At 43.6% G+C, this 27,383-nt stretch overlaps 2 protein-coding genes across 7 annotated transcripts in view; both read right to left on the minus strand.

Moving 5' to 3' along the window:
• THSD1 (thrombospondin type 1 domain containing 1) overlaps positions 1–10,505 on the minus strand; it is a 29,271-nt gene extending 18,766 nt beyond the window's left edge. For 2 of the 6 annotated variants that reach the window (XM_047756216.1, XM_047756211.1), the window contains exons 1-2: positions 7,264–8,357; positions 1,316–2,281 (exon numbers count right to left, since the gene is read on the minus strand). In XM_047756216.1, the coding sequence (XP_047612172.1) occupies positions 1,316–2,281; positions 7,264–7,321 (1,024 nt within the window). In that variant the 5' untranslated portion in view covers positions 7,322–8,357. Of the gene's footprint in view, positions 1–1,315; positions 2,282–7,263; positions 8,358–9,941 lie in introns of those variants that run through there. The other 4 variants (XM_047756215.1, XM_047756212.1, XM_047756214.1 and 1 more) reach the window with 4 other exon arrangements.
• A 3,320-nt stretch (positions 10,506–13,825) lies between these two features.
• VPS36 (vacuolar protein sorting 36 homolog) overlaps positions 13,826–27,383 on the minus strand; it is a 33,899-nt gene continuing 20,341 nt past the window's right edge. Inside the window, exons 7-14 of the mRNA XM_047755908.1 lie at positions 24,505–24,537; positions 24,307–24,384; positions 23,562–23,696; positions 21,406–21,471; positions 19,127–19,191; positions 18,464–18,548; positions 17,269–17,345; positions 13,826–17,183 (exon numbers count right to left, since the gene is read on the minus strand). Of these exons, the coding sequence (XP_047611864.1) occupies positions 17,090–17,183; positions 17,269–17,345; positions 18,464–18,548; positions 19,127–19,191; positions 21,406–21,471; positions 23,562–23,696; positions 24,307–24,384; positions 24,505–24,537 (633 nt within the window). The 3' untranslated portion in view covers positions 13,826–17,089. The remainder of the gene's footprint in view (positions 17,184–17,268; positions 17,346–18,463; positions 18,549–19,126; positions 19,192–21,405; positions 21,472–23,561; positions 23,697–24,306; positions 24,385–24,504; positions 24,538–27,383) is intronic.

The raw sequence follows: 27,383 nt of genomic DNA on the forward strand, positions 1-27,383 counted from the left end.
GAGAGCAGAGGGGCTGGGATCCAGTGGAGGGGGGTGCTGACCTTGCACTGGGGGAATGACCCTATTTCCCTGGGGACAGCACAGGAGGGAGGGGACAGCAAAGGAGGGAGGGAGAGGACAGGCCGGGCGCCCGCAGGCTGGTGGATATTTGGGTGGGAGGGTGAGGGAGCCCGCACCTGATGGCTTCCAGCTGCTGAGCATGGCAGGCGCCCAGTCAGCTCTGAGAAGGGTTAGCCAGGGCAGGGGCGAGGCCTGAGGAGGGCAGTGGGCAGCTGGCAGATGGCTGGACCGACGCAGAGCTGGGCTGGCCTGGCGGGTGCCAGGGAAGAACAGGGCAGAGGAGTTTAAAATATTGGGAGGAGAGGGATTAAAGGGATGGGCATGGAATCCGGGCTGGAGAGAGAGGCAAGTGCCAGCAGGGAAGCGGCCAGTGGGCGAGGAGAGAGTCCAAGGAAAGGGACTTGGAGAAGAAGTGGGTGAATTTGGAGCAAGAAGCACTTGAGGCACCACAGATGCTCAGAGGCTTGGGCCGTCAGGAAGCACAGGGCTTCGTGTGGGTATCATTGAGAACCTGTGGAAGTGAACTGGACAACCTCTGCCAGATTAACCTCCTGCCAAGTCCGGGCTTGAACTGGGGCAAAGGAAAAGAAATGCAAAGAGGACCCTGCAGCATGGATGGAATTGTAATAACCCTACTTCTTTGTGATTAGGGAGGGAATTATGCAAAGAATTCAGAATGTGAAGAAGTATTTAGAAATCTTGCTTTGAACGCTCACTCAAGTTAAGGCTTCATTCTTCTAAAGAAGGACGTGAGAGGAAAGAGACGTGCTTGAGAACTTGCCAGAGGAAGTGGGAAGCTACTAAATACAATTGGGAATGCAGTTTTTAATTCTGATCATACCTGCCAAGGACGTGCCACATGCTGTAACGATATAATTTTTAAAATACAATGTAAAAACAGCTTATGTTTATCAGTGCTTCCTGCATGCCAGGCACTATGCTAAGAATGCGACCCACTGACCTCATTCGATTCTCACAACTCTCTGAGGCAGATATTCTTATTATCCCCACGTTAGTGATGGGGAAACTGAGACCTGGAGAAGTTAGTTAGCCGTGAACTGGACACACTCACTAGTACTTTTTCATTTTTCAGATAAGGATGCTAATGCCATTTGGACCATTATGAGGCGTGAACTATAGAAATGATAGTACAGTTCAAAGAGAAAGTCAAGTTATCTAAATGCGAAACAATAATTCTGATTGCAAGAAGGCACCAATCTGATGTTTAAAAATGTTTTAAAATCTCCATACCAACCTATAGTTCTCTGAATTAGCATGCACTCCTTCTCCTTTGCAGAAAACGGGCTTCTGCTTGAAACGCCAAAGTCAAAGCAGTATTTGTGCCTCCCCACGTCAAACAAAGTGCAGTTGAATACTGTTCTCCTCTCTCCCAGGCTCAGGCTGTTTTCAGCCAGGCGAGGGGTCCCTTCCCCAGGGCGTCTGGGGGCTTCCTTGTAGACGGCGACGACCCCCTGGACGAAGATGCAGGGCGGGGGCAGCACCATGACCTCCACCCTGGACTCACACGTGAGTTCTGGCGCCATCACCAGTTTGTATCCAAATTTCTGGGCCAGGTCAATGGGGCCTGTGGAGCTAATGACCGAGTCTCGGCCAAGCAGCTTCAGCACCACGGTGACATAGGCTTCCGGCCCCACAGGCGCGCAGCCAAACTCCAGCCACTGGCCTTGCGAGAGCTCTGCCCTCTTGCTGGCTCGTATCTCCAGGGGCTGGCCCTGGCTCGTGCTGGCCTCGGGAAGGCTGTTGGTGAAGATGACATCCACCACGATGTCGGGCTTGTCCACAGGGAACGGGCACAGTGGCTGACTGGTGAACAGGCCCACCTGAAAGGTGCCTTCTGCAGCCCTGGAGGTCCTGTTGAGGTGGACGTGGAAGTCGGGCCATTCCACCTTCAGAAAGGCGCTCCTCTCCCAGCGAGGGGCCGGAGCGCTGCTGTTTGTCGCTTCTGGAGACATCGTGAACCAGTAGTCGCCAGCCTCCCTGAAGTAGAAGCACTCAAACTCGAGCGTCCCCTGGGACTGGTTGGTCAGGAGGTATTTGGTGGTAAGAGTCTGATTGGTGTTGGCCTCCAACAGCAGGACAGAGACATTCCTCAGCGTCCCGTTGGTTCCGTCGAAATACTGGAAATCCACAGTCACGGTGCTGTTGCTTAGCGCTACATGGCCCGGCTCCCCCAACAGGAGATACTCAGCTTCTCCAAGAACTGAAAGGAAACGGTCAGGGTGGGCTTTAAAAAGGTGTATCTGAGCAGCACTATTGGTGACATCAGCAAAAACAGCGTTTTAGACACCAGAGAGGTTTGAACCGAGCCAAGATGATAGGAAATGATGCTGAGGGCTAAGCCTGGCAGCGAGCCCTGAGCAGCTTCCATTCTAAAATGCCTCTGTTCCTTTATCTTCAGCCTTCATGGTCATCTTTTAACTAATGAAGTTGTGATAACTACACTGAATTCACAATCATTAACCATGTGATACATCAGTGATGAAAACTTATAAAGCGAGAGTACAACTGACAATTCTCCTGATAAAAAAGACTTCACTTTTCTCACTTCAGTCCTTTTCTAATGTTTAGGAATCTGGGGGAAATGGGTTTATACGAAGAGAGAGAAAGCTGGATTTAAATGAGACAGAACGAAATAACGCCACCTGCAGCAGCATGGATGGACCCGGAGATCATACTGAGTGAAGTAAGTCAGACAGAGAAAGACCAATATCATGATATCACTTATATGTGGAATCTAATAAAAATGATGCAAAAGAACTTATTTGTAAAACAGAAACAAACTCACAGATTTCAAAATCAAACTTACGGTTACTGAAGGGGAAACTGTTGGAGGGAGGGATAAATTGGGAGCATGGGATTAACAAATGCACACTACTACATAAAAAACAGATAACCAGCAAGGACTCACTGCACAGGTTCTGCATAACCTATATGGGAAAAAATGATATGTGTGTGTGTGTGTGTGTGTGTGTGTGTGTATAACTGATTCACTTGGCTGTACACCTAAAACTAATACAGTATTGTAAATCAATTATACCCCAGTAAGATTTTTTAAAATGATACAATATGCAATGCTCTAGATTTCTTAACTTGGAACACCCTAAAAATATAGCTGACCCTTGAAGAACATGGTTTGAACTGCCTGGATTTGTAGCCAATATGACAATCCTAGACCATCTGCGGTTGGATGCATGTGCAGGTGCAAACCGCAGGCGTGGAGGCACAGCAGACACACAGGCCGACTATCTGTGCAAAAGGTCAGCGCTCTTAAGCCCATGCTGTTCAAGATCAAGTGAACTTATAAGTTACTGTTTTCTGACATTCGAGCCAACTGCGTGAGCATTTTCACCAGGAGAGGAAACAGTGCCTTTCGTACGGGCAGAAATTTTTGGATGAGTAAGAAACATGGACACTCTCTTCTGCATGGGTTTTCTAGGGGATGGAGTGAACATCTACGGACAAGCTAAGTGTCCCTGGCAATTTCAAGGACACTACAACCACTGCTCCTGGCCTGGGCAGATAGACGATGATCCTGTCTCTCCCACAAGTGTCGCTCAGTTAGGAGCAATCACTATCTTTTTTAAAAAAAGAGACCCATCAGAGAAGCTGAAGTGAAGTGGAAACAGCACACACACACACACAAGAACCCTTGTTTCTGTTTTGAACTCTATCCAAATACATATCAAAGGAGACAGAATTTGGCAACGCAACAATCGACTGGCCTGTGGCTAGGGTAAGAAACATTCTAGATTTAAGGAACTGCAGTGCCCTTTGGTTTGAAAAACAATATGTATAAGTAGGAATGTATGAGTCTTCTTATATATACATGACAATATAACCTTCTATTAATGTAATAATAATAATAATGTATACATATCATCTATATCCAAAAAGATCTCACTGTGTTGTGTGGGTCAGACAATGATTATTAGAAAAAATTTTGGCACATAAAGGTTTGTTTCAATTAGCTCAGCACTTCACCCATTTCTCTCTCTCTTTTTTTTTTCTTTTTTGCTTTTTAGGGGCCTGCCTGTGGCATATGAAATTTCCCAGGCTAGGGGTCAGATCTGAGCTGCAGTTGACAGCCACAGCCGCAGCCACAGCCATGCAGGATCCAAGCCATGCCTATGACCTACACCACATGTCACGCAATGCCAGATCCTTAACTCACTGAGCAAGGCCAGGGATCGAACCCACGTCCTCATGGATACCAGTCAGGTTTGTTTCTACTGAGCCACACTGGGAACGCCCCTTCAACCATTTCTTATTTAAGATGAGGTGAAATAAAATATATAAAACTTGGACAGACCTGAATGTTTAGTCACCACCTCCTTGAAAACCATAAAAGGATAAAGTTCTTTTTCCTTTTCATTTAGTCAATACAGAAATGGAAGGACACTCCCTTTTGGATGGAGAGGACTCAAAGTTGAGGAACGTTGTTGCTTCTGGTGCAGGCTGTGCGCTGGTTCGGGGCTGACGAGGTACTTTTACCAGGTGGCTGAAGAACCTCCAGCGCCCACCTGAGCCCAAGGAGGGAGTCAGGACTGAGAACAAAGCTCAAATTCATTTGCATCTGATGGGGCAGGATGGTTCTTGATGCATTTTAAGACTGAGAGGCACACAGCACTTGGTTAACTAATGAAAACCTATAGTCAATGAGGCAGATCTGATTCTGATTTGACGTGCGGCCAGTCAATGAAAGAGACACCCATGCCACCTTGAAAATGGAGGCCAAAGATACAATTGATGGATTCCAATAGAGAAACGCAAATCAAAACCACTCTGAGGTACCACCTTACACCGGCCAGAAGGGCCATCATCAAAAAGTCTACAAACACTAAGTGCTGGAGAGGGTGTGGAGAAAAAGGAACACTAGTACACTGTTGGTGGGAATGTAAATTGCTGCAACCACTGTGGAAAACAGTATGGAGATTCCTCAGAAAACTGAAAATAGAACTACCATTTGATCCAGCAATCCCATTCCTGGGCATCTATCCAGAGAAAACCATGACTCGAAAAGACTCATGTACTCCAATGTTCATTACAGCATCATATACAATAGCCAAGACATGGAAACAACCTAAATGTCCATCAACAGAGGAGTGGATCAGGAAGATGTGGTACATATATACAATGGAATATTATTCAGCCATTAAAAAGAACGAAATACTGGCATTCTTAGCAACATGGATGGACCCAGAAACTATCATGCTAAGTGAAGTCAGTCAGACAATGAGACAACAACATCATATGCTATCATTTACATGTGGAATCTTAAAAAAGGGCACAATGAACTTCTTTTCAGAACAGATACTGATTCACAGACTTTGAAATTACGGTTTCTAAATAAGAGAGGTTGGGGGGTGGGGGATACACTGAGGGTTTGGGATGGAAATGCTATAAAATTGGGTGGGGATGACTGTTGTACAACTATAAATGTAATAAAATTCATTGAGTAATAAAAAAAAAAAAGACACTGATGGGTTCCAAGATAGAAGGTGTGTACTAAAGACGAGACTTGCTTTTTTTTCCTTTTTTTTTTTTTTTTTTTACAGGCAACAACACTTTCTCATTTAGAAAACTACAATTTAGTTTACCACATCCTGACTGCTACAGTATTGTTTTCTCTAATCTTTCATTTCCTCTCTCCCCATTCCTTTACTGCATTTCAAGGAACTGGTGTTTCAATACATAGGTATGTTGTTTAAACAAACAAACAAACAACTAACTGGCAATGGTATATTTTGATCAATACCAAATGGAGGAGGGAAAAAACCCAGATCTGTGAAAATACTGCCTTTTCCAGTAGTAGCCTTTGCACTCAATTGCTATGCTCTATTTTATGCTCAATCAACTTGTTTTTATTCCAGTAAAATGTTTTGCTCTCCGCAATAACAAGCATCCTTGCAGGCTGCTTAAGTGGAAAAATGTGATGTCTTTATGATTATGAAACAAAGTACCTTTTTATAATTTTTTGAATAAGGCTGTTATATGGAGAGCAATCTGTTTTTAGGTAGGGATAAAAGACTTTAAAAGAAATAAATCCCAGATTGGTTTTCTGCCAATCAAATGTCTTCTTGCTTAAATAACCTTCTTAAAAAAATAAAAGACGGAGGAAGGAGATTCACCGGATAAAATGAACAGTACACACTCTGGTCCATTTAACTGATACCAGGATTCTCGGTCTCTTGGATGGTCATTTCTTCATCAATTTGAAAACAACGTCCCCCCTTTTACTATCAAATGCTTACATGTCTATGAAATACTTAAATCATCAAAAGAAAACCAGTGCGTACTGTATCATATGGTAGAATCTATTGGTTCAATAGTTGCATAAAGCTCTCTGAGAAATAAAATTTTAGTTGAGTCAAAGTGAATGAAAAAAACTAACATTAAGTACCTACTCTGTGCTCAGACGAGTTTATCTTAACAACCTTGTGAAGTCAGTATTATTGAAAGAGATTTAGAAACTAGCCTAAGGTACACAACTGGTAAGGACTGAAATTCAGATTTATTCTAAAGCTATTCCAGCAGCAAAACTCTTGTCAAGTGAAATTTCATGTAGACCCCCAATACAGAAAACATTGCTTGTGTGTGAGGTTTAAATGCATAATATTAAAACACTAGGAAATCAGGCAAAGAGAACTCAGGGCAACATGCTTTTCTCCAATTTGTAAAATGAAATTGAGGGTTTTTTTTTTAAGACTTAAAAACATATTTTAAATGAAATTTGAATTAATAACACAGAACCAAGAGTTCCTGCAGCAGAAATGAAACCAATTAGGAACCATGAGGTTGTAGGTTCAATCCCTGGCCTGGCTCAGTGGGTTAAGGATCTGGCGTTGCTGTGAGCTGTGGTGTAGGTTGCAGACGTGGCTCGGATCCAGCGTGGCTGTGGCTGTGGTGTAGGTTGACAGCTGTAGCTCCGATTCGCCCCCTAGCCTGGGAATCTCCATAGGCTGTGGGTGCAGCCCTAAATAGACAAAAGACAAAAAAATAATGATAATAATGCAGAACCTTAAGAGAACCCAGTATTGCAACAGTCACAGTTTAAAAGGCACTGCACCATAGCCCTGCCCTGCCTCCTTCTCTTGAGGGTCATGAACCTCCAGGCATTTATAAACCTCGCAGCTATGTTTCTTCACTGGTACCCACAGCATTAAGTACATTCGCAACACTCACCGTAGTCACAGAGCACCACCAACAGTAGATTGGAAAAGTCTTTCAACGTTTGTTTCATTCTGATCAGCAAAATCCCAGGTCTTTGGTCTCCTCATGTCCTTTCTCACATCCAAATTGTGGATTTTTTTCCAAAAACACCTGAAATTAGAACTTCAAAAAAATGTTGCCTCTGTTCAATGTGATTTCTTAAATAGTAATCCTGAAATGGCAAAACCATTCTAAGAGGTCCAAGTGACTAGTTAATACTGAGAAGAAAATAGCAAGGCCATTAATGCTCCCCCAGGGAAGTGATCTGTAATTGTTCATGTCCCTTTTGTTCCATTCTAGCTCAACTGCTGAGAACATTCAGGTCTGTCCAACAGGAAGATTATCTCTGCAAAGCACTAAGTCTTTTATCTTCATAGCAAATCCTTAAGTGCAGAGTTGGTTGTTTGTTTAATTTCATCAATGCTCATAGCCAATCTGGATATGCCATCCTCACGTATTTACATGCTTGGCATTTCATGTTGATCAATTTACTAAAATGTTGCCAACCTTTCATTTTTTCATCATGCTGTGTAGACCTGCCTTGCTTCCACAAGTGGGTTTATTAACACTGTCTTTTTTGCACAACTGTCATGTTATCTGGACTGCTTCATTTCTTAATGCCTAGGGACTATATCAACACTATCAAACGTTTTACCAAAAAAAAAAAAAGGTACCCAAAGTATTGCAATTAAACATGAATTCCATGGAGGCCTGACTTCCCTTGGTTAGGACATTCTACAGAGAAAACAGATAAACAACAGTTAGCATCTTCTGTCAGCCTTCCAAAACTTGCTACTGCTGCTGCCGGCGTGCATCAGGAGATGGATGACTTCATGCAGCAGTCTTTCCAGACCACCTACGAGGGCAGGAAAGGCCTTGATGGCCTGTGGTTCAGAACGATTTACAGGAAGATACTTTGATATAAACAGACTATTAGACAATAGCAAAAGATGCAGGGCATTTAAGAGATAATTTTTGTCGTACTGGAGTCTAGGAAACTGGAGAACTAAACGTAACCAAATATATATATTGGTTACATAGACACATAGATACTTAATGTTTACATTTCCCCATTATCCATGGTTAATCTATTTTTAGTAAGTATATTATATTTCAAATATACATATGCCAGTTCCCTTCAGAATAAGACAGAAACAAAGGGAATTAAGAGGACTGATTAAATATTCAAAAATCCAATGGGAAGGAAAGTGGTGTGTCTGTATTAGCTTTCTCTCTGTTGGAGTTGGCTGAACAAAGGAAATTCTGTACTTCCTCGAAGAGAAGCAGAGCTATGAAGTGTAATCATGCAGATGATTAGCGCTCCCACCCTCCCCAACGAAAAAAGGAAATTCAGTTTGGCTGGAATGAGACACAGATTGCACCCAATCCTCTCCTTGAACATGAACTGGGAAACGTGGCCAAAGACAGCAGGTGAGCATCATCGCATCTCCCAGGCAAGCGTGGGCGCTGAGGGCAATTAAAATGCTTCCTTCAAGTCACTGATACTTAGTAACCAAAGAAGCAAGCAATCTCTTGCCGCCAAAAGTTGAACAGGTTTCTCTCAAATTGCGTACTTTCCCATGACAACCATTTTTCAAAGTTCTTAATCACAACTGATTTTGTGAGTGTAACGCATCTTCCTTCTTATGAAAATGACCAACAGGACAGAATAGCGTGATAATCTATAGTTATAGCTGCATGGAAATAGGATGGCTTATTTTATAAATCATAGTATGGTTTCCATAGCACGGACTTTTTTTTTTAATGTTCTCAAGCTTTTGAAAATAAGTGATTTTTTTTTTTTTTAACTAGCTCAACCAATACTTTGAAGGTGTTAACAGACCCCACCAGGCTACAATGGAATGCTGAGTAAAAAAGCACTACATTAAAAAAGAAGAAGATAGCATGCTTCTTTAAATTTTTTTTTTTTTAACCTTGCTTGCTTATTTCCTTCCAACATTTTGCTTCCAATACCAGGACTGGCTACTTACCATGTTTGGCTTAAGAACCGTTTTGAGAAAGTAAGAACTTAGGTATATTTTATACACATTTTCCAAAATATCTATATAGCATTCACATACATAAACGTTTAAAGACAATTCTAAATGTATCAGAGAGTAGGGAGAAGCTGTGAATATTCTCAATAGTTAATAGCATCACGCCAAACTCAGCTATTTTTGCTGAAATCTGTATCCCCTATAGTGTCTTCAGAACTGCATAAATAAATAAATACATAGAAACACGCTAAAGTCCGTGGGGCCAATGCTTCATGAAAGAATAAAAGGAAAAACAAAAAGGAGCAAAGTGATCTTTTCCCTTCTGAGAAACACGCTCACGCTCTAATAACGTTTCTGAGGACGCTATTCCTAATTCCAAATTGGTGTAAAGAGGTTGGCTTTACACAAACATTCGGCCAAGTCGGCTGCGCCTGGTCCCATGGGCTGGATGCAGCTTCCCCACAACTACTCAGCTGCGCTCTCCCCGCGTCTCCTCAGCTTTGCCAAGGCCAGTACGTCAAGTTCATGCTCGGCAATCCAGCGCGGCCGGTGTCCTCCGCCCCAAGTTCTCTTAAAATGAGGACCCCTTTCGAAATGCATACATCTCACAGTGTTTGTATCCCAGAAAGGATTTCTTTATGGAAAGAAGCAAACCTGTTCTGAAACGCTGAGTATCCCAGACGCTGTTCTTCAAGGTTCCCAACTATGCGACTCAACACCCGTCTACTCAGTCCCTCGGCCACACCTGCGCCCCGGAAGCTCCGGGTTCAAGGTGAAGTCCCGGATTCCGAGATGCGGAGACACTTTTCAACGCGCGTCCTGGGAGCTGATCACCAAGGGCGAGGGACGTGCCACCGTCCACCTGTGCTTTTCGGTGGCGGGGAGGACGAGGCGGCAGGGTCCCGGGGCCGCCGGGGACCCAGCGGCAGGGAGCCCGCGGGTCGCCTCTGGAAGGCTTCTCTTACCTCTGAAACGGGCGAGCGCAGCGGCGCGGGCCGGCGGGCGAGTGGCGAGGCGGACGGCGAGGCTGCGCGCCCAGCATCCCGCGTTCCGGGACTGCACCCCCGCCGCCGAGCTCGGCTCCCGCAGCCCCGCCCGGGTCCGCCCCCGACGGCGCGGGAAGGGCGGCACCCGGCGGGCGGGGGCCTTGGCGAGCCCGCGAGAGCCGCCCCGCCCGGTCTGGGCAGCGCATCCTTTCCTGCCCGCGCCCGGCTGGCCCGCTGCTGATCAGGAAACCAGGCAGGAAACGCGCGGCCGGCCAGGGCCTGCGGGGAGGGAGTGCGGGCCCCCAAGCACACACATCCAGGGCCGGCCGGCGGGAGCCGGATTTAAGGGCGAGCTCCCCACATTTCCTATCCAATCACTTCTCTCTCCTCCGCCCCCTTGTCACAGGCTTCTGGGGGACCCCCAAGTCAGTCACTGAGGTGGCGTAACTGGTGGGCTGCCAACTTGGTTGCCCCCAAAATTTGGTTTCCCAAACGCCATTGAAGAGATTCAAAAGAGAACAGTTCAGGTAAGGTGTATATCTTGCTTTCTTCTTTCTCAGGAGCCAGAAGTGGTTATTCAATTAAAAATAGCATTGTAAAAACTCTAATCCGGAAGTGTTAAATTTGTGCTTTTAAAAGAATTCCAGAGGATAGAGTTCCACCTTAACAGCCGGGCTTGTTTTTGAATAGGCTGTAAAGTGCAATGCAGCTTACCATTAACATACTAATGCGTGCTAACAGAAATCGGTGCCCCGACGTGGCCCCCGGGGAGCTGGTGATTGGAAAGAGGCACCAGAAAACTTTGGGGGATGACAGATACCTTCGATTGGTTGGGGTGTGAATTACGTGGCTGTATTAGGCATTTGTCAAAACATGCAACTCAAAGACTGCATTTCACTGTAAAATTTACCGCATTAAAAAAAAAAAAAACTCAATACGCCATTTGCACATCCTCAAATCTGTCACTCAGTCTTTTAAAAGGTAACACAATTATTTGATTATCAGAGCTATCAGGTTATCAGAGGTACCAAACCAGCAAAGCATCTGTCTTATCAAATAATTAATGCTAGGAGTACTGATTAAATCCATCCAGTTTCAAAACAGGCTTTAACGTGTTAGCTAAAAAAAAAATGTACAATGTGAGAGCTGTGGGGTTTTCTCTGGAGCAAAATGAGAACTATAGCCCAGGAACTTCTCTGAAGAGGTGGGGGGGAGGGTAGGAGTAGGTCTGTATATACGTAATTTTGGTGCAGGGGGATACGTGCATCCAAACACACATTTTGGCAGAGGCTTGCTGCTATCAAGAGAAGGTTGCTGCTAGTCACAAGGAGCAGATAGATGTCTCTGTTAATGATTGCCGTGCTTTTCTAGATCTAAGATGCCAAAAAAATTGGGCTCAGAAAATCTGGAGTTCCCACTTCAGTGCAGTAGGGAAGGATCCAGAGTTGCAGCAGCTGTGGTGTAGGTCGCAGCTGCGGCTTGGATTTGATTCCTGGCCCAGGAATTTCCACATGCCACAGGTGTGGAAGTGTGGAAAAAGAAAAAAGAAAATCTTCACCCGAAAATATCTATCTGAAGGTCCGTTCTGCGGGTTTTTCCCAGAGCAGAGAGGGCCTCAGGCCTGATCTTCACCCTGAACTCCTTTCAGGCGTGTTGCAGGTCAGTGACTGAAGTGACTGGTGACTTATTCCTTGTAGAGGCAGATGGCAAATGACAACTTTTAGTGGGCAGAGTTTCGCTGTCCGAATTGTCTAGTCCAACATCTATTCCGTCAACTCAAGTTGAGAACTCCTTTTAAAACTACATGCCCTAGGCCCAGCCATTTTTGGTTTTGAAAGTGCAAGCTCAGTGAAGAGTGGGCTCTGGAGTTAAAGCTGTAATTCATTCCAGCCCTGCCTCTCTAACCTTGGGAATGCTTAAGCCCACCTATCCTCCACGATACAAGGCTTGTAATAAATAAGTGTTATATTGAGGTTCTGTGGTGATTGAGTGAAACATGTAGAAAACAACTTGTCCAGTAGTGATCTTGCAGACACACTCCGTCTAGAAACCCATGCTGCCTAAATCCAGGTGTAAGTGGCTGGATCCGTGTGCTTGGTCATTTTTGCCTTAATTAGAATACTTGCCAAACTATATTACTGTTTATTGGACAATTAAGATAGTTTCTAAAAGAAGGCAACACAGATTGAAGAAAAAACAAAGCTTTCAAAAGAACAACTGGTATGGCCTTGGCTGAGGTGAACTCTAACAAGCTGGCTGAGCAGAGAGCTGGAGGTCTAAGTCAGCAACGGGTCTAAGGACCTTGTGCAAACTGTGTCGAGTGTATTTACTGTCTCAATAAAGCCTCTGTACAGATGGAGAGACTTTCTTCTCCCCGCTAATAGTCTCTGAGAGACAAGCTTTAACAGACTCAAGATTATCAGGACACAAGGAAGAACACGAATGACCCAGTTTTCACAGTGTGATACCAAGATCTTACATGCCTGTTAACCTGACGTTTCTGGAGGGCGTCCCACATCATGGATAAGGGCTCCTGGTATGGAATTTGAATAAGACAGTGTATCTCAAACAGGCTGAGTCCTGACAGGTCTTCGTCAGGAGCCTTTGGGGAAGATTGAGGTTTCAGAGTCAACTCGTGACACATTATAATTCAAAAACCACTCAATTGAGTTAATACTTGACTTCGAACAGACCACGTCCAATCACTGACCTAGGCCAGTGGGAATTCAAAAGAAGTGTTATGTGACAGTCCTTGAACTTAAACCCAATGTCTCCATTTTCTTAAGGCATCAAGGTAACAATTAGAGACCAAGACAAAAGATCATTACGTATATGGGAGAGACAATAACAACTCTTAATGGAGATTAGAAATATCAGCGTTGGGTACTGGAAACAGATTTTTCTAGAGCAGTTGGGACTGAAGAAAGTATGGTTTTGGTTATTGGAGGTGGGGGTGGGTGAATGGGAAGAAATAACAAAGGGGAGTGCAGACAGGGACAACGCGGCCTGGAAGCAGGAAGGGGCAGACCTCCTGTTGTTCCCTGGCCCAGTGCCTTCCACCTATGAACCGTCTCTTGGTCCTTGTGTGAGCCTTGTTAGTGGACCAGCTCTTCCTCTCCCGTGAGGCCTTCCCCGACCCTCCTCCGTCAGACCTCAAGGCTCCTTCCTCTGTCCTCCAGGCACGGGACCTGGGGCCCTTCCCGCGGCACATGCTTCAGCCCATCTTCTATTACCGTTGCTCACAGGTCTGCTTCCCGATGAGGCCACACTCTTAAAGGCAGGGGCTGGATCTTATTCACAACCCCGAGCGGCCCACAGTTCCTCACACAAAATCAGTAGGTATTCAAAAAACATTCCTGAATTGAATGGGAGGTAAAGCAGGGTGAAGTGAAGCCAAATTATAAATAGGCATATGTAGGAGGTCCCTTGTAGCCTAGTGGTTAAGGACTTGGCGTTGTCACTGCTGTCCCTGGCCTGGGAACTTCCACATCCTGAGGGCACAGCCAAAAATAAATGAATCGATAAATCAATAAATAGGCATACACATTGGAATTCATCCATTCGGTAGACATTTATTTAATGCTTACTCTGTGCCAGGCCTCGTTCTAGGCTAATCGGACACATCCACGAACAAAGCAGATAAAAATCTCTACCCTTGTGGAGTTTACACTTAAGATCTATCACAAGGGATGGGATTAGCAATAAATTTACATAAATTCAACCATACCTATCAGCCAAAAAAAAAAAAGACACACATTTAAATAGTTAATTATTGGTGCTAAAAAAAATCCACTGTTGATATGTAGTTTCTTTATATATTTCATTTACTGTATTCATAAAATATTCACACCCATGTATCACTCTGCAGGCATTCTAATCGTAAGATCACATAGAGAACTTTATTGGCAATTTAAGAGATTTTCAAGGATCGTTTTGAGCATGCTCGATTCCAGCCTTAGTCACAGCCTTTAAAACCTAACTGCCTTGGAAGATGTAACACTCTACTGTACCAAATGGAAACTCTGGGGTTGTTGGGCAAAGGAGAACATTTTAAATATTTGAGCATGAGAATGATGACAAGATAAATCCACATCGGATGGGTTTAGTCTGGGCATGGGGAACAAGAGATAGAACATTCACATAAATACACACGGTCAGTCCACGGTGGAATTCACATCATGAATTTAAAAAACAAAAGCCCCAAAACAAGAAAACAGTTTGTGAGCCATTTCCCATTCTTAAAAAACAACTAAAATAGTAAGAGTTTGAGGTGATAAATATTTCTCATCAACTCAATTATAAAATCTAAAAGAAAAAATCTTAACATACTGGCTGCTTCTGACTAAAAGTTTTATCATTTCCATATATTTTTAAAAGAGCATTTAAAAAGAACACCAAGTTAAGAAAAATCATTTTTTAAATTTTGCAATACCTTTATATACATTAATACCAGTCATTTAACCCTGAAAACATTCTTCACTTGTGCAATGTAAAAAATCTGACAGTATGTGACTGAAAATATTCCATTTCCATAAAGCTACAAACAGATTTATGCTCCTACGAGCAACGTTAGAAAAGCAAAAATAATAATTGTAACGGCAATAAGCACCAAGACAAAACCTTTTTTTGCACTCAGGGCCTGATTGGTTGTATTTAAATATAACCTCTACCAACAAAAGACCAAAATGACACCTAATTTGGCAAAAACAAAACAAAATGGATAAAGTTATACATACAGAGGTCTGGAAACAGTGAAGAATGCCCAGTTTAAAACAATAAAATCAGTCATACTCCTTTTTTAAGTAATGTGACATTTGCAAAATTTACCCACATCGCTTTTCTTCCACTTTAGTTCACTTCACACAGTTCAGACGGCTCTGTTTTTGTTAATGTGTTGTCACACCAGTGTAAATAAATATGCTGAATTATGAGAGTTTGCTATCATAGATCCAAACCACTAGAGCTAGACCCAGTAGCTCAAAACAATTTCAGCTGCAACGCAGTCCAACTGGTGAAACAGATTATTTTTATAATTTTTAAAAACCTTAGTCAGATGAGGGGTGTGTGTCTGTGTGTGTACACATGCACACATCCAAGTGTGCCAGAGCAGTGTGAGAGAGAGCGCATCCCCCAGAGAGTGATACACAACCAACCACACACAATGGCCCGAAAGACACGGGCAGCCAGACCCTGAATCACCCCCAGAACAAACCTGAGGCTGTGCGATGGGGGAATGAGGGGATCTGTCACGCCGGGGAACCGGTGACAGGTTTGGAAAATGAAGGCAGAGGCAGGACGCCTCGGCCACACCACGCCCATGACGCTGGAGGAGGTGAAGCGGGATGGGGCAGGGATGAGGGACCGCCTCTGGCCGCACTTGGATGGGTTCCCCGGGTCTGCAGCTGAGGGTCCCTGGAGCTTCCCCAAAGGGCATTTGCGGTGGCCCGGAGGTGGCCCTCCGCCTCTTAATGAGGACGCCTCAGGGGTCCCAGAGTCTGCGCCCCGGTCTCCTGTCCTCCGGGTCTGAATGGCTCTCGGGACAGATGCCATCGCTTCTAGAGGCTTGGCCGAAACCCATGACTACCTCCCAGTGCCAATTCAGTCTGAGAAAGGGGCTCTCCTCCCACCGCTGTGGGGTCCCTGAGTTGGAGGTGATGCCAGCGTGCTGGTCGCTGCGTGGCAGGAACAGAGTCAGGAGGTCCGCAAAACTCCGCCATCCCAGCTCCAGATGAGCCGGGTTGCTCTCTCAGTACCACTCTCCAGTGAGCTCCTCCACACAGCCGCTACTGTGTGGGGTCAAGGAAAGAAATATTGCTGGAATATGAGAGAAAGATTTTTAAAAGTTCAGCCTTGAAGCGCCTTCTGAAGGAAGGAAAGGAAGACCGCAGTCTACTTTCCTGTCCTGGGCTTTGAGGTGTAAGAGCACCAAGGTTCTGGTAAAGCTGCTTGAAGGTTCTCCCGGCCTCTCCCCCCTGCAATCCTCGGGAAATCCGGACCAGTCCACTTCCCAAATCTGCAACCATATCTCTGGGCATGTCTGTACAGCTCTTTAATTCACTTTCAAAAGCCACAGCAGTTTTTAAATCAAATGACATGGTTGCATTCTTTAAATGCCAACCATGAAATCATTGCTTTAAAAAAAAAAGAAAGAAACTAGTCAGGTTATGTGTATGTAAGTCAAATACAATTCTCTCCTTTTTAAAGGTGCTTTATTTGGTTGTTGAAGGCCTGCCTATGGCTGCTTCTAAAAGCCCTTGGAGGAGCCTCATATGACATCCTACAGTTGGGTATTTTGCTCCAATGTTTCAGGTTCTTAAACTACGCTGTAGGTGTAAATTGCTTCATGACACCACCCCCCGCCCCCGCAAATGGGCGCATTAAATGCAGAGAAAAACTTCATTTATAATTCAGTGAATTTTAGCAACACCAAAATAATGATCCAACCTGCCCAAACATGCAACCCCCATGAATGAAATAAATACTCTTCTTTAAAAAATGGTTGGACTTGAAGATCAAGTTAAAATCCACCGTATTTCAAGTTGAATTCTTTTTTTTTTCAAGTTCAATTCTGAGGGTTTCTATACAACTGTAGTGAGATTTTGAATTCATAGTGGCATTCATTTTCCTGTATTTTCCTATATTTATCCTAAAGAAGCTTCCTGGATCATAATATTTAGGGAGAGATTCAAAGGGCTTTATCGTATACTGTGAACTTCCAGTAACTCTCAGTTTATCAGGGTTTACCCTTAGCGCAAGGTCATACAACCTCCACATAATGCAAGTATACGGATGACAAGGATTTCCAACACAGAACTCTTAGCTCTGTGTCATAAACAAATTTGGGTAAAACCGCAAGCCTTCCACTGAATCGTCTCGACAAAGGTGGCCCATCTTCTCGGCAAGAAGCAACCTAGGAAGCAAGGGAAAAACCACCGTCACCCGCCCATTCAGAAACACAAACGCCAGCTGGAGTGAAGAACAAAGGCCTCGCTTACCTCTCTTTAGCCAGGAGGACAGACATGCCCACGAGCTTGGCAAACTCTTCTGATGTCAGGGATCCCTTTTCTGAAACCTAACGGAAACACAGCAGGGAAAAAAATGTGATCCTGTAGGCCAGGTACTAACCTGGGGAAAATATCTACCAGTATACTCGGGAAATGATTTCCTGAATTTTCTATGAAAATCCAAAGAGTAGAACTAAATCTTCTTCCCTAATGTTTAAGGACCCAGAACAAATACAGTAGAGGCTAAAACATCTTGAATCCCTATATAATGTAATAAAGGCACTGTACTAACTCCTAAAAAGAACCATTCTATAGTCCAAAAAGGAGCATATAACAAATTCTAATTGAGTGCAAAGTACATGCTCCAGGACCCTTATACACAGGATTGGTTTTACTTTATTTTTTAATCTTATTTTATTTATTTTTACGGCTACACCTGCAGCTTATGGAAGTTCCTAGGCCAGAGATTGAATCTGAGCCGCAGCTGCAGCAAGGCCAGGGCCGGGAACTGAACCTGCACCTCCACAGTGACCCGAGCCACTGCAGTCAGATCCTTAACCTGCTGTGAATTCCCATGGGATTAGCTTTAACTATGTGGTAGAAATATCTGTAGCCTTGGGGCTTTCATCTAGTTTAAAATAAGAAGTATACATGTGATTTATTCAAATTATACACACTCATCGCAGAGGCTAGGAGGTGGTAATACTTCAAGGATCCTTATGAGTTTGATCAGCAGTTTGACCCGTAAAATCCATCTGGGCTACAGCTGATTTCCATGATTTTGAAGCAATTATTTCACAAAACACTGTGTGAAGTTTTATAATGAAGCTTAGGTGGGTATTTACGGACAGAAAAGGCTGAATCACCAGCAACATTCTGATTTACAAAGTTAAAAACTTGTTCTCAAGACTTGCATTTCAAACAGAAAGCAAACAAAAAATATCAGTGCACCGGACTCCCTTCCTTACAAGATGTTTTGAGAGTCGGCACATTTCAAAGGGCTTTCAAAGTATAATTGTGATTAATAGTTATTCATTGTTAATGATAAACCGTTTACAGTTGGGTCTGTGCATGTCGCTTTTTAGTAAAGCTAAATGCAAAAGGAAATCCTGTTTCTCGAGTTGCTAAGCATCCAGGTCTTCATGTGGCCGGATCCAAGGACCGGAGGAAGCCGGGGCTCCCGTACCGTCTCCAAGGCTGAGGCCACCATTTCCTCCTCCTTGTGGGACTGAAGTTCAATGACCATGACGCCGCTGTCAAAGACCCGGAGCCTAAAAATCACAGATGGGAGAACAAAGCCATGACTATCTGGGATCTCGGGCCCCTGAGGAGGCACTGATATTCTTTATTCTCCTTGATGCCCAGCGATGAGGGCACTAGTAACATGAAACAACACTGAAACTACAATGACCATGGGTAGCTAGGGCAGAGCCAACAAGCTCGTGAATTAACAGTTAGTGAAGTCCTGAACTACCATCCACGAGCTAAATAAAATATGCTTGGCTACTTTTTTTTTTTTAACCTGAGGATAAAGAGGTTATAATTCACAGCTGAACACTGGTACTGCCATGTCTCCAGAGACTAAGACAAAGCCTAAGGGCAGGTGGCCTGGCCAAGTGGCCTCATGGGAGGAGCCCACGCCCTCCCCTCACTGCCCCGCCGAGGATGGAGGCCGCCGACACAGGGGGCGGCAATGCCAGGGGAATTCTACCCATGTGTAATAGAATTTCAAGAGGGGCGACATGCTGGCATTCTCCCACGCAGGCTGGCAGGCCTGGCAGGGCTTTCCTCTCTCCTCAGGACAGAATCATGGCTACAGTTAGCAGACTTTGTGCAGAGGTTCTTTTACCTGAGAGGTAATTTCAGTGCTTCCAGCATCTTGCAGGCATTCACTAAATCTTCTGGGGAGAGCAACTAATGGGGGGAAAGAAAATCCAGTTTACACTGCCAATTAATAGAACGACATTATACAATTATAATGACCACTAAAATAGAAGAGGAAATTTTAAAATTACCATAGATCAAGGATTTTAGGTGGTTTAATCACTACAAGGTGAAAGGGATTAACAAAGAGGCAAAGGCTGCTTTTATTTATTTATTTATTTATTCATTTTATTTTGTAAAAAATTTTGGGGAGTTCCCATCCTGGAGCAGCAGAAACGAATCTGACTGGTATCCCACTGAGCCACAAGGGGAACTCCAAAGGCTTTTATTCATTAAAGCAATGCTATCCACAGAAATATAATGCAAGTCATGTATATAATTTAAAATCTTCTAGGAGTTCCCATCGTGGCTCAGCTTTAAGAACCTGACTATTATAAGAATGTGGGTTCCATACCTGGCCTCTCAGTGGGTTAAGGATCCGGCGTTGGATTTAGCGGATCTGGTGTGGCTGTGGCATAGGCCTGCCACTGCAGCTCTGATTCGACCCCTAGCCTGGGAATTTCCATATGCTGTAGGTGCAGCCCTAAAACAAACAAATGAAAAGCCCAAAAAACGTCTAGTAGCCACATTTAAAACAAAAAACAGGTGAAATTAATTTTAACACATATTTACTCAACCCTATAGATCTGAAAAGTCCACATATAATTGATATAAAAAGTTATTAATGAACTAGTTAACATTTCTTCACTCAGTACTGAATCCAGTGTGTAATTTATACTTACAGCACACCTCAACTTGGACTAACTACATTTCAAGTTCACAGCTGTCACACGTAGCCAGCTAGCAGCTGCCCTTCTGGACCATGCGGCCTCGAAGAGTCAGCCCAGTGTGGTGGGGACCAACTCAGGTGTGAGTCACACAGAAGGGCTGCGGAACCAGCCCCGCTGGGGTCCCAATCCCGGGCAAACCCCATCTCCAGGTGCGGCTGTGGTCAAAGTATTTAGTCTTTCTAAGCCTCAGTTCCCTCAGGCCCTAATTGCCCCCAAAGGGGATGTGGAGGTGGCTGCCTCCTGAGTCATCAGAGGGATAACGCCTGCGGGGGAGTGAGTACCCCCTGGGGGTAGTTAGGGTGACCGTTCAAATAAAAACACACAGCAGAGGCTTAACTCAGGGGACTGGGATGAGCACTGGGGAGGTACCTGTCAGCTGTTTGCATGGAGGTAACTGCTGACACCACAAAACCGTGTCCTACTTCAAGGGCACAAAGAGTGTAGGGACAAGAGCCTCGGAGGCCAAGAACATCTGGGTGTGAAGGGGCCGAGAGAGGTGAAGTACAGCTGCTGACTGGGAGCCAGAGGAGCCGGGCAGCTTCCCCTCTGTGTTGCCTGCAGGCAATCTGTGCCCAGGGTGGTTCACTCAGAACAGTGTGCTTTCAGAGACAGCATCGGGCCCAGCCTTACCCGCCATAATACAAACACAGCATACTAGAGCTTTAAGGTACCATTCAGTCCAAACCCTTATTTTATTTATTTATTTTGTCTTTTTAGGGCCACACCCACGGCATGTGGAGGTTCCCAGGCTAGGGGTCCAATTGGAGCTACAGCTGCCCACCTACACCACAGCCACAGCAATGCCAGATCCTTAACCCACTGAGCGAGGCCAGGGATCAAACCTGTGTTCTCATGGATACTACTCAGATTTGTTTCCGGTGAGCTACAACAGCAACTCCCAAATCCTTATTATTATTATTATTATTTGTCTTTTCAGGCCCGCACCCATGGCACATGGAAGTTCCTAGGCTAGGGGTCCAATCAGAGCTGTAGCCACACCACAGCCACAGCAACGCCAGATCCAAGCCGTGTCTGAGACCCACACCACAGCTCACGGCAACGCCGGATCCTTAACCCACGGAGCAAGGCCAGGGATCAAACCTGCAACCTCATGCTTCCTAGTTGGATTCACTTCCACTGCACCACGACGGGAACTCCCAAATCCTTATTTTAAAGGTAAAAACCTAAGTCCCAGAGAGGTTAAGGCAGTGACTCAAGGTCACTCAGCAAAACCAGGAAGAGAAGCCACCTCCTAGATCCCAAGGTAGCATTCTTTTCACTGTACCCCTCTGCTGCTTAACATAGTTTTGATATTCATAACCCTTCCTCAAATTGTATTCATTGTAGGGGAAGTGGTATTATATCAAGAAAGTCTATATTTAGGTAAAAGAATATCTAAATATTCTATTCTTACTTCCATTCCTCGAGCTCGGTTTACTAAACAGTACACCTCCGTGAGGGACATTATTCCCCCTCGTTCCTGTTAAAATGTGAAATAAAAAGAAGCATTATTTTTAGCACCAGCTAGCATTTCTTAACAGAAATCAGAAATCATAAGCAGAAATCAGAAAGCATAAAACTTCTTTAAAAGGTTCTGAAAACTGTATTTACACACAGGAGAACCCTATTCAGACACCACGAAGGCACTTCAAATTCCATACCTGGACTTTAATGTCATGATTACTGTTTAAATATTTACTTAAATGAAAAGTGGGGTTGTATGTCATGTTTCAAAAAGCACATCTAAGAGGTCTGTTAATCCAGCTACTAAATGAAATTAGAGAATTAAATAAGAATGTCACCATTTGCAACCCCTAATGAAGAAACAGACCTAGATGACTCTCAATGGCTGATAACGTCACCAAAAATAAATCAGATATTATGTACCTCCTAATGGAAATGCCTAACACCCTCTACGAAATATTCTTGTTAGAAAAAAAAAAAAAAAAAAGAAATTCTTGGAAGTTCCTGTTGTGGCTCAGCAGTAACAAACCTGACTAGTATCCACAAGGATGCAGGTTTGATCCCTGGACTCCCTCAGTGGGTTAAGGATCCAGCGTTTCTGTGAGCTGTGGTGTAGGTTGCAGATGCGGCTTGGATCTGGCGTTGCTGTGGCTGTAGTATAGACCGGCAGCTACAACTCTTATTTGACCCCCTAGCCTGGGAACTTCCATATGCCACAGGTGCAGCCCTAAAAAAAAAAGAACCTGTAGCTATAACTGCCAGTTTACAGGAAATACACAGGTCAGGGAAGCATGGCAACCTACAAGTTAACAAAATTCAGACTCTGAGACACTGTAAGATAAACTACTAGTTTCTTCAATAAATTGTACGGTGGAAAAAAACAGATGGGAAAAGGGAAAACCCATACAATTTAAAAAACAAAAAACTTTAAGAAATCAAACAATTGCCATGTATCCTGGTTTGAACAAACCAACTGTAAGAAAAAGTGTGAACACTAAGCAGGTATTTGGTAATATTAAGAAATTATTGGGAGTTCCCGTCGTGGCGCAGTGGTTAACGAAGCCGACTAGGAACCATGAGGTTTCGGGTTCGGTCCCTGCCCTTGCTCAGTGGGTTAAGGATCCGGCGTTGCCGTGAGCTGCGGTATAGGTCACAGACGCGGCTTGGATCCCGCGTTGCTGTGGCTTTGGCGTAGGCCGGCAGCTACAGCTCCGATTCGACCCCTAGCCTGGGAACCTCCATATGCCGCAGGAGCGGCCCAAGAAATGGCAAAAAGACAAAAAAAAAAAAAAGAGAAAATTATTTTTGGAGTTTCCCCTGTAGTGCAATGGGATAGGCAGCAGCATCTCTGCAATGCCAGGATCCAGGTTCAATCCCCAGCCTGGCACAGTGGGTTAAAGGATCTGGTGTTGCTACAGCTGCTCAGATCTGATCCTTGGCCCAGAAACGTCATATACGATGGGGCGGCCAAAAAAGAAAAAAACTACTTTTAACTTTTTAGGTGTGAAATGGAATGATACTTACATTTAAAGGCGTCTTTATCACTATAATTACATACTGAAATATATATAGGTAAAGCAATGTGACTGATGTCTGGGATTTGCTTAAAAGTATATGTGAGGGGAGGTTGGCTTACAGATGAAGCCGAATGCTGGGCACTCTGGGATTCATTGCACTATCTTGTCATGTGTTTTAAATATCTCTTCATGCAAGTGCTTTAATAAAGCTTTGATCACCTGAATAATGTTAGACTAGAAGAGGAATCTGTATTATCAAAGTATGAATAGTGCACTATATATTAAGACTAGATATATGAAAATCTCTAAATATATACAGAACATATTATTTCCTTTTGAAAATAAGAGATAAGAAAGACTTCCTATCAAATAGATGTAGAAATCTGAAATGGAAATTAAAAATTTAGAAGATAATTGGCAAAGAATCCATTAGTAAGTACACTGAACTGGTTAAATGTTACCAAAAGGAAAAAATAACATGTTGATTGAACAGTGACCACATCATGAAGGGAGTTACACTCTTGTTAAGATTTCTAATGACATGGAAATAACTTAACAGAATATAAAACCATTTAGGTTGTGTTTTTACCTCTAAAGGCGCCTGCAATATTCCAGCCAGCTGTTTGGCCAGCTGCATGTGGTACTGGGTGCCCGAGCCGTAGGTTTCCCTGGTAACTGGGTTAGCTATTCCCATGCTCAGCAAATAGGATTTAAACCTGATGGTCTGTAATGAGGAGAAAAGGCACAAAATGACTTTGCAGAATGAGTTTCTCCACCCAAACATCTGAAATCCTTCCTTCACACATTCCGTTCTAGCCAGCTCTCCTTCTGCGTTTCTATGCTGTGAACTACAGAAGAGTGGGTTTCTCGTTCTTCTCTGTATAAATCTGATTATTATTCTTCCTTCTCCTGTCTCAGTACCTCATATTCCATCTACCCCACAAGTGTGGCGGCAGAGGAGACTTAGAAAATAACTAGGCTCTGTTTAATGCCAGCCAAGGGATATAACCGCCAACTTAGGAAAAGGGCTGTGACCAGATTGTAGACAAATTCAATGAAACATATCAAACTTTGGAGATGTCGAAAACAACCACTTCTGACATCTTTTAATATCTCTGTTTTCTACCCTCCAAAAAAGGTACTGAAATATCCTGTAATTTGCTAGAACTAACAAAGTTTTCCCAGTTGACTTTTTCTTGAGCACTTTCATGCGTCCTCAAGTCCTCAAGGAAATCAAACACGACATTAAGGAAGCAAGCTGGTAAACCAGGAAAACATCACTGCATGATTTGTGTAATCTAGTTTCTAATGCTTTCAAAAAGCAACTTATTTACCTCATCTTCTGTGATGTCGCCTTGCTTGTCTTTAATCTTATTAGCAATTGATTTTGACAGCTCTACCATTTCCTTAGCCTGTCAAGAGAACAGTGAAAGACTGAAAAGAAATAGTGTCCCCAAGTGTCTGCTAACAAAATATAGTTTCAAAAGCGTATCATAATTGGAAGGAATTTAATAGGTACAAATGACATATACCTTGACCATTAGCTTGCTCAGGTCTTCAAAGGCCTGAAATGAGAAATAAATTTTTGTTAGAATCTGTCTAAAGAATTAAAATGTTTGAAAGCAATGAAACACTCTATTTCCTTCCCTATGATAAAAATTTATGAAATTTTCTTTAGAACACCAATTTATTTATATAAATATTTATGCAAGGAATTAACCTACCTTATTGTAAGAATTCAGTTTAGCTAAACCATAAATTTGCCAAAACAAATTGCAAACAAAACCTTTTCATTTTTCAAAGTGAAATAGTTATTGATTAAACAAACAAAAGGTGGCGTTCCCGTCGTGGCGCAGTGGAAATGAATCCAACTAGGAACCATGAGGTTTCGGATTCAATCCCTGGCCTCGCTCAGTGCGTTAAGGATCCGGCGTTGCCATGAGCTGTGGTGTAGGTCGCAGATGTGGCTTGGATCCTGCGCTGCTGTGGCTGTGGCGTGGACCGGTGGCTACAGTTCCGACTGTACCCCTAGCCTAGGAACCTCCATATGCCGCGGGTTTGGCCCTAAAAAGCCAAAAAAACTAAATAAACAAACAAAAGGTGACATGAGTAATAGTTCAGAAAATATTATTTACTGTTTTTTTGACACGAGTAATAAAACGTGTCATTGGTTTCCCCCAAAACCATTTCCAGGTAGGGGGTCAAGACTCAAAGGCTCTGTGAGGCTTTCCTGGCTGGAAATGGCAACAGGCAGCTGTGGAAATAGTTCTTTGGGTCCAACAATTTTAGCTTTAATAGCAAGTGTGATTTAGCTTGAACTGGCACCCTCAGCCTCTGAATATTAAACAGATTCCACTTGTAGCTTTGAATAGAGTGGATATCACAAAAGTAAAGCAATGTGAATGCCACCAAAACATATCTCAACCAAACCCATCAACAGCTGAATTCACTACAGTAAGTACCTACTTCAAAGTCCTCTTCAAACATAATCACACCTATTTATAATACATTTGTTTCAAATCACTAAAAATATACTTCCAGTGTTAGAACATCCTCCAACTGATGTGCACAGATGTTATTTTGTAAAACCGATTAAGCAACCTGTCCCTAATTGAAAACTCTTTCAATCCACATAGAACAGTGGTCAGCAGGTTCTGACGGGCTGGTGCCCATTGGAATTACATGCAGGGAAGTATCCCCCATCTGCAAAAGGATTTTGCTAAAAGAATAGAATGCTGTGCACAATTCTTACGGCCGACTCACCAGGCTGCTCCTGCAAACAAAGGGGAACAAATGTGCACACACCTAACAGGAATTTCCTCAGATAAACAAAAGGCTTAAACGCTGGATTCTTATCAGCAACAGCCAGCAGATGCAGGAAGCCTTTTGTGGGAAACTCGGGGCACCAGCTCTGAAACTAAGGCAATTCCAACATTTAAATGGAGGGCAAATCACACGCCACCCTTGTTTTCAAAGTTAAAACGCCAACACTTTACATACTTAGATGTTTAGTTTGCACAGACGAACTACTAATACCTATGTGTAAAAGCAAGAGTTTAAAATGTGTATGTGGTAAGTCATTTGATGTACTGTATTATAGTTTCACAGAAAAAATTTGCTAAAGGTAATAGTGAGCCTACACAGAATACATAAACTAGCCCTTATCGCTTAGAGTCCATACAAAAATAAATACAAACATTTGAGTGCCTTGGAAGAATTACCTACAAAATATTTTAAGTAATTATAAAGCATAAACAAAAGCCTCCTCACATCTAGTGTTATTCTAAAATTTGGTATTAGCCAACTATCCAAAAAAAATGGGTGGAAAAACCACCTACAAAAAAGCTAAAGGAATATATGTACAAATACAAAATAGATGCACATGCCCATCGTGTTATTTTATCTGCCAGTTTATAGAACTTTCTATTCCTCTAACTGGTCCAAAGTTGAACTTTCACTCCAAGTTTGAAAAAAAGGCATCTGTTTTAAAACCACGGGGTACTCTCAAGCCATTTTACAGCATTTTTTCCTTACCGATTTTCAGTCATTACTTTGGTGGTCAGCCTTGGGAACTATTAATACATACCTGAATTTTCTGTTTTGATATCCTTTATTCTGAATTTTGCATATTCTGTTCCCTCTACCTGGGTCCTCTTATCCCTACAGGTCATCTGCGGGCGCCCACTTGACTTGCAAGCCTTGACTTCCATTACTTCTACTAACGAGGCCCCCCGACCCCATTAGAAGTTAGGGGCTAGGTTTGTGTTCCTGTTGCAGCCACTCTTTCCTCCTCACACGGCATTTCTCACACTGGGGAGGAAGCCAGCCTGCCTGTCTGCCGGCACGCCAGGACAAGCCTAAAACATCTGATGTGGGGCTTGCACTGAGCAGAGAGCAGAGTAAGTCAGTGACCTGCACGAGAGCCCCGTGTTTGTGCAGAATCCACTGAGCTCTGCAACTCCACGAAAAGTACACTACAACACAATAACTTTTCCTAAATTAAGAAAAACATTATTTTGAACACCAAGTTCCTATGGTTGCATTCAGAAAAAGGGATACTTATAATACAAAATTAGCTCACTGCTCCAGGCCAGCTCCAAAAGTGTCACACAAAAGGATGACTACAAAAGCCCCTGGAAAAGGACAGTGAGAGCACCTTCTGGGTGGCAGAGAGGGGCCATGATGTGGCAGACCACACTCGCTACTAACCAGGAGGCCTGAGTTCTCAGAGTTCTAGTTCCAAAGCTACTCACTAGCCCTGAGATGCTTCCCTCTCTGGATAGTACGAACCCTACTAATGCTAAGACGCTGGAATTTTATGGGAATAGGAGATTCTAGGAAGATGGTGGCTGTGGTAGCATAGTTTCTGAATCTCTCTAAATCCCAACATTAAAACGGGGCAATGAGGAGT

Source organism: Phacochoerus africanus, chromosome 13 (genome assembly GCF_016906955.1).
Source record: "Phacochoerus africanus isolate WHEZ1 chromosome 13, ROS_Pafr_v1, whole genome shotgun sequence".
Lineage (NCBI taxonomy): Eukaryota > Metazoa > Chordata > Mammalia > Artiodactyla > Suidae > Phacochoerus > Phacochoerus africanus.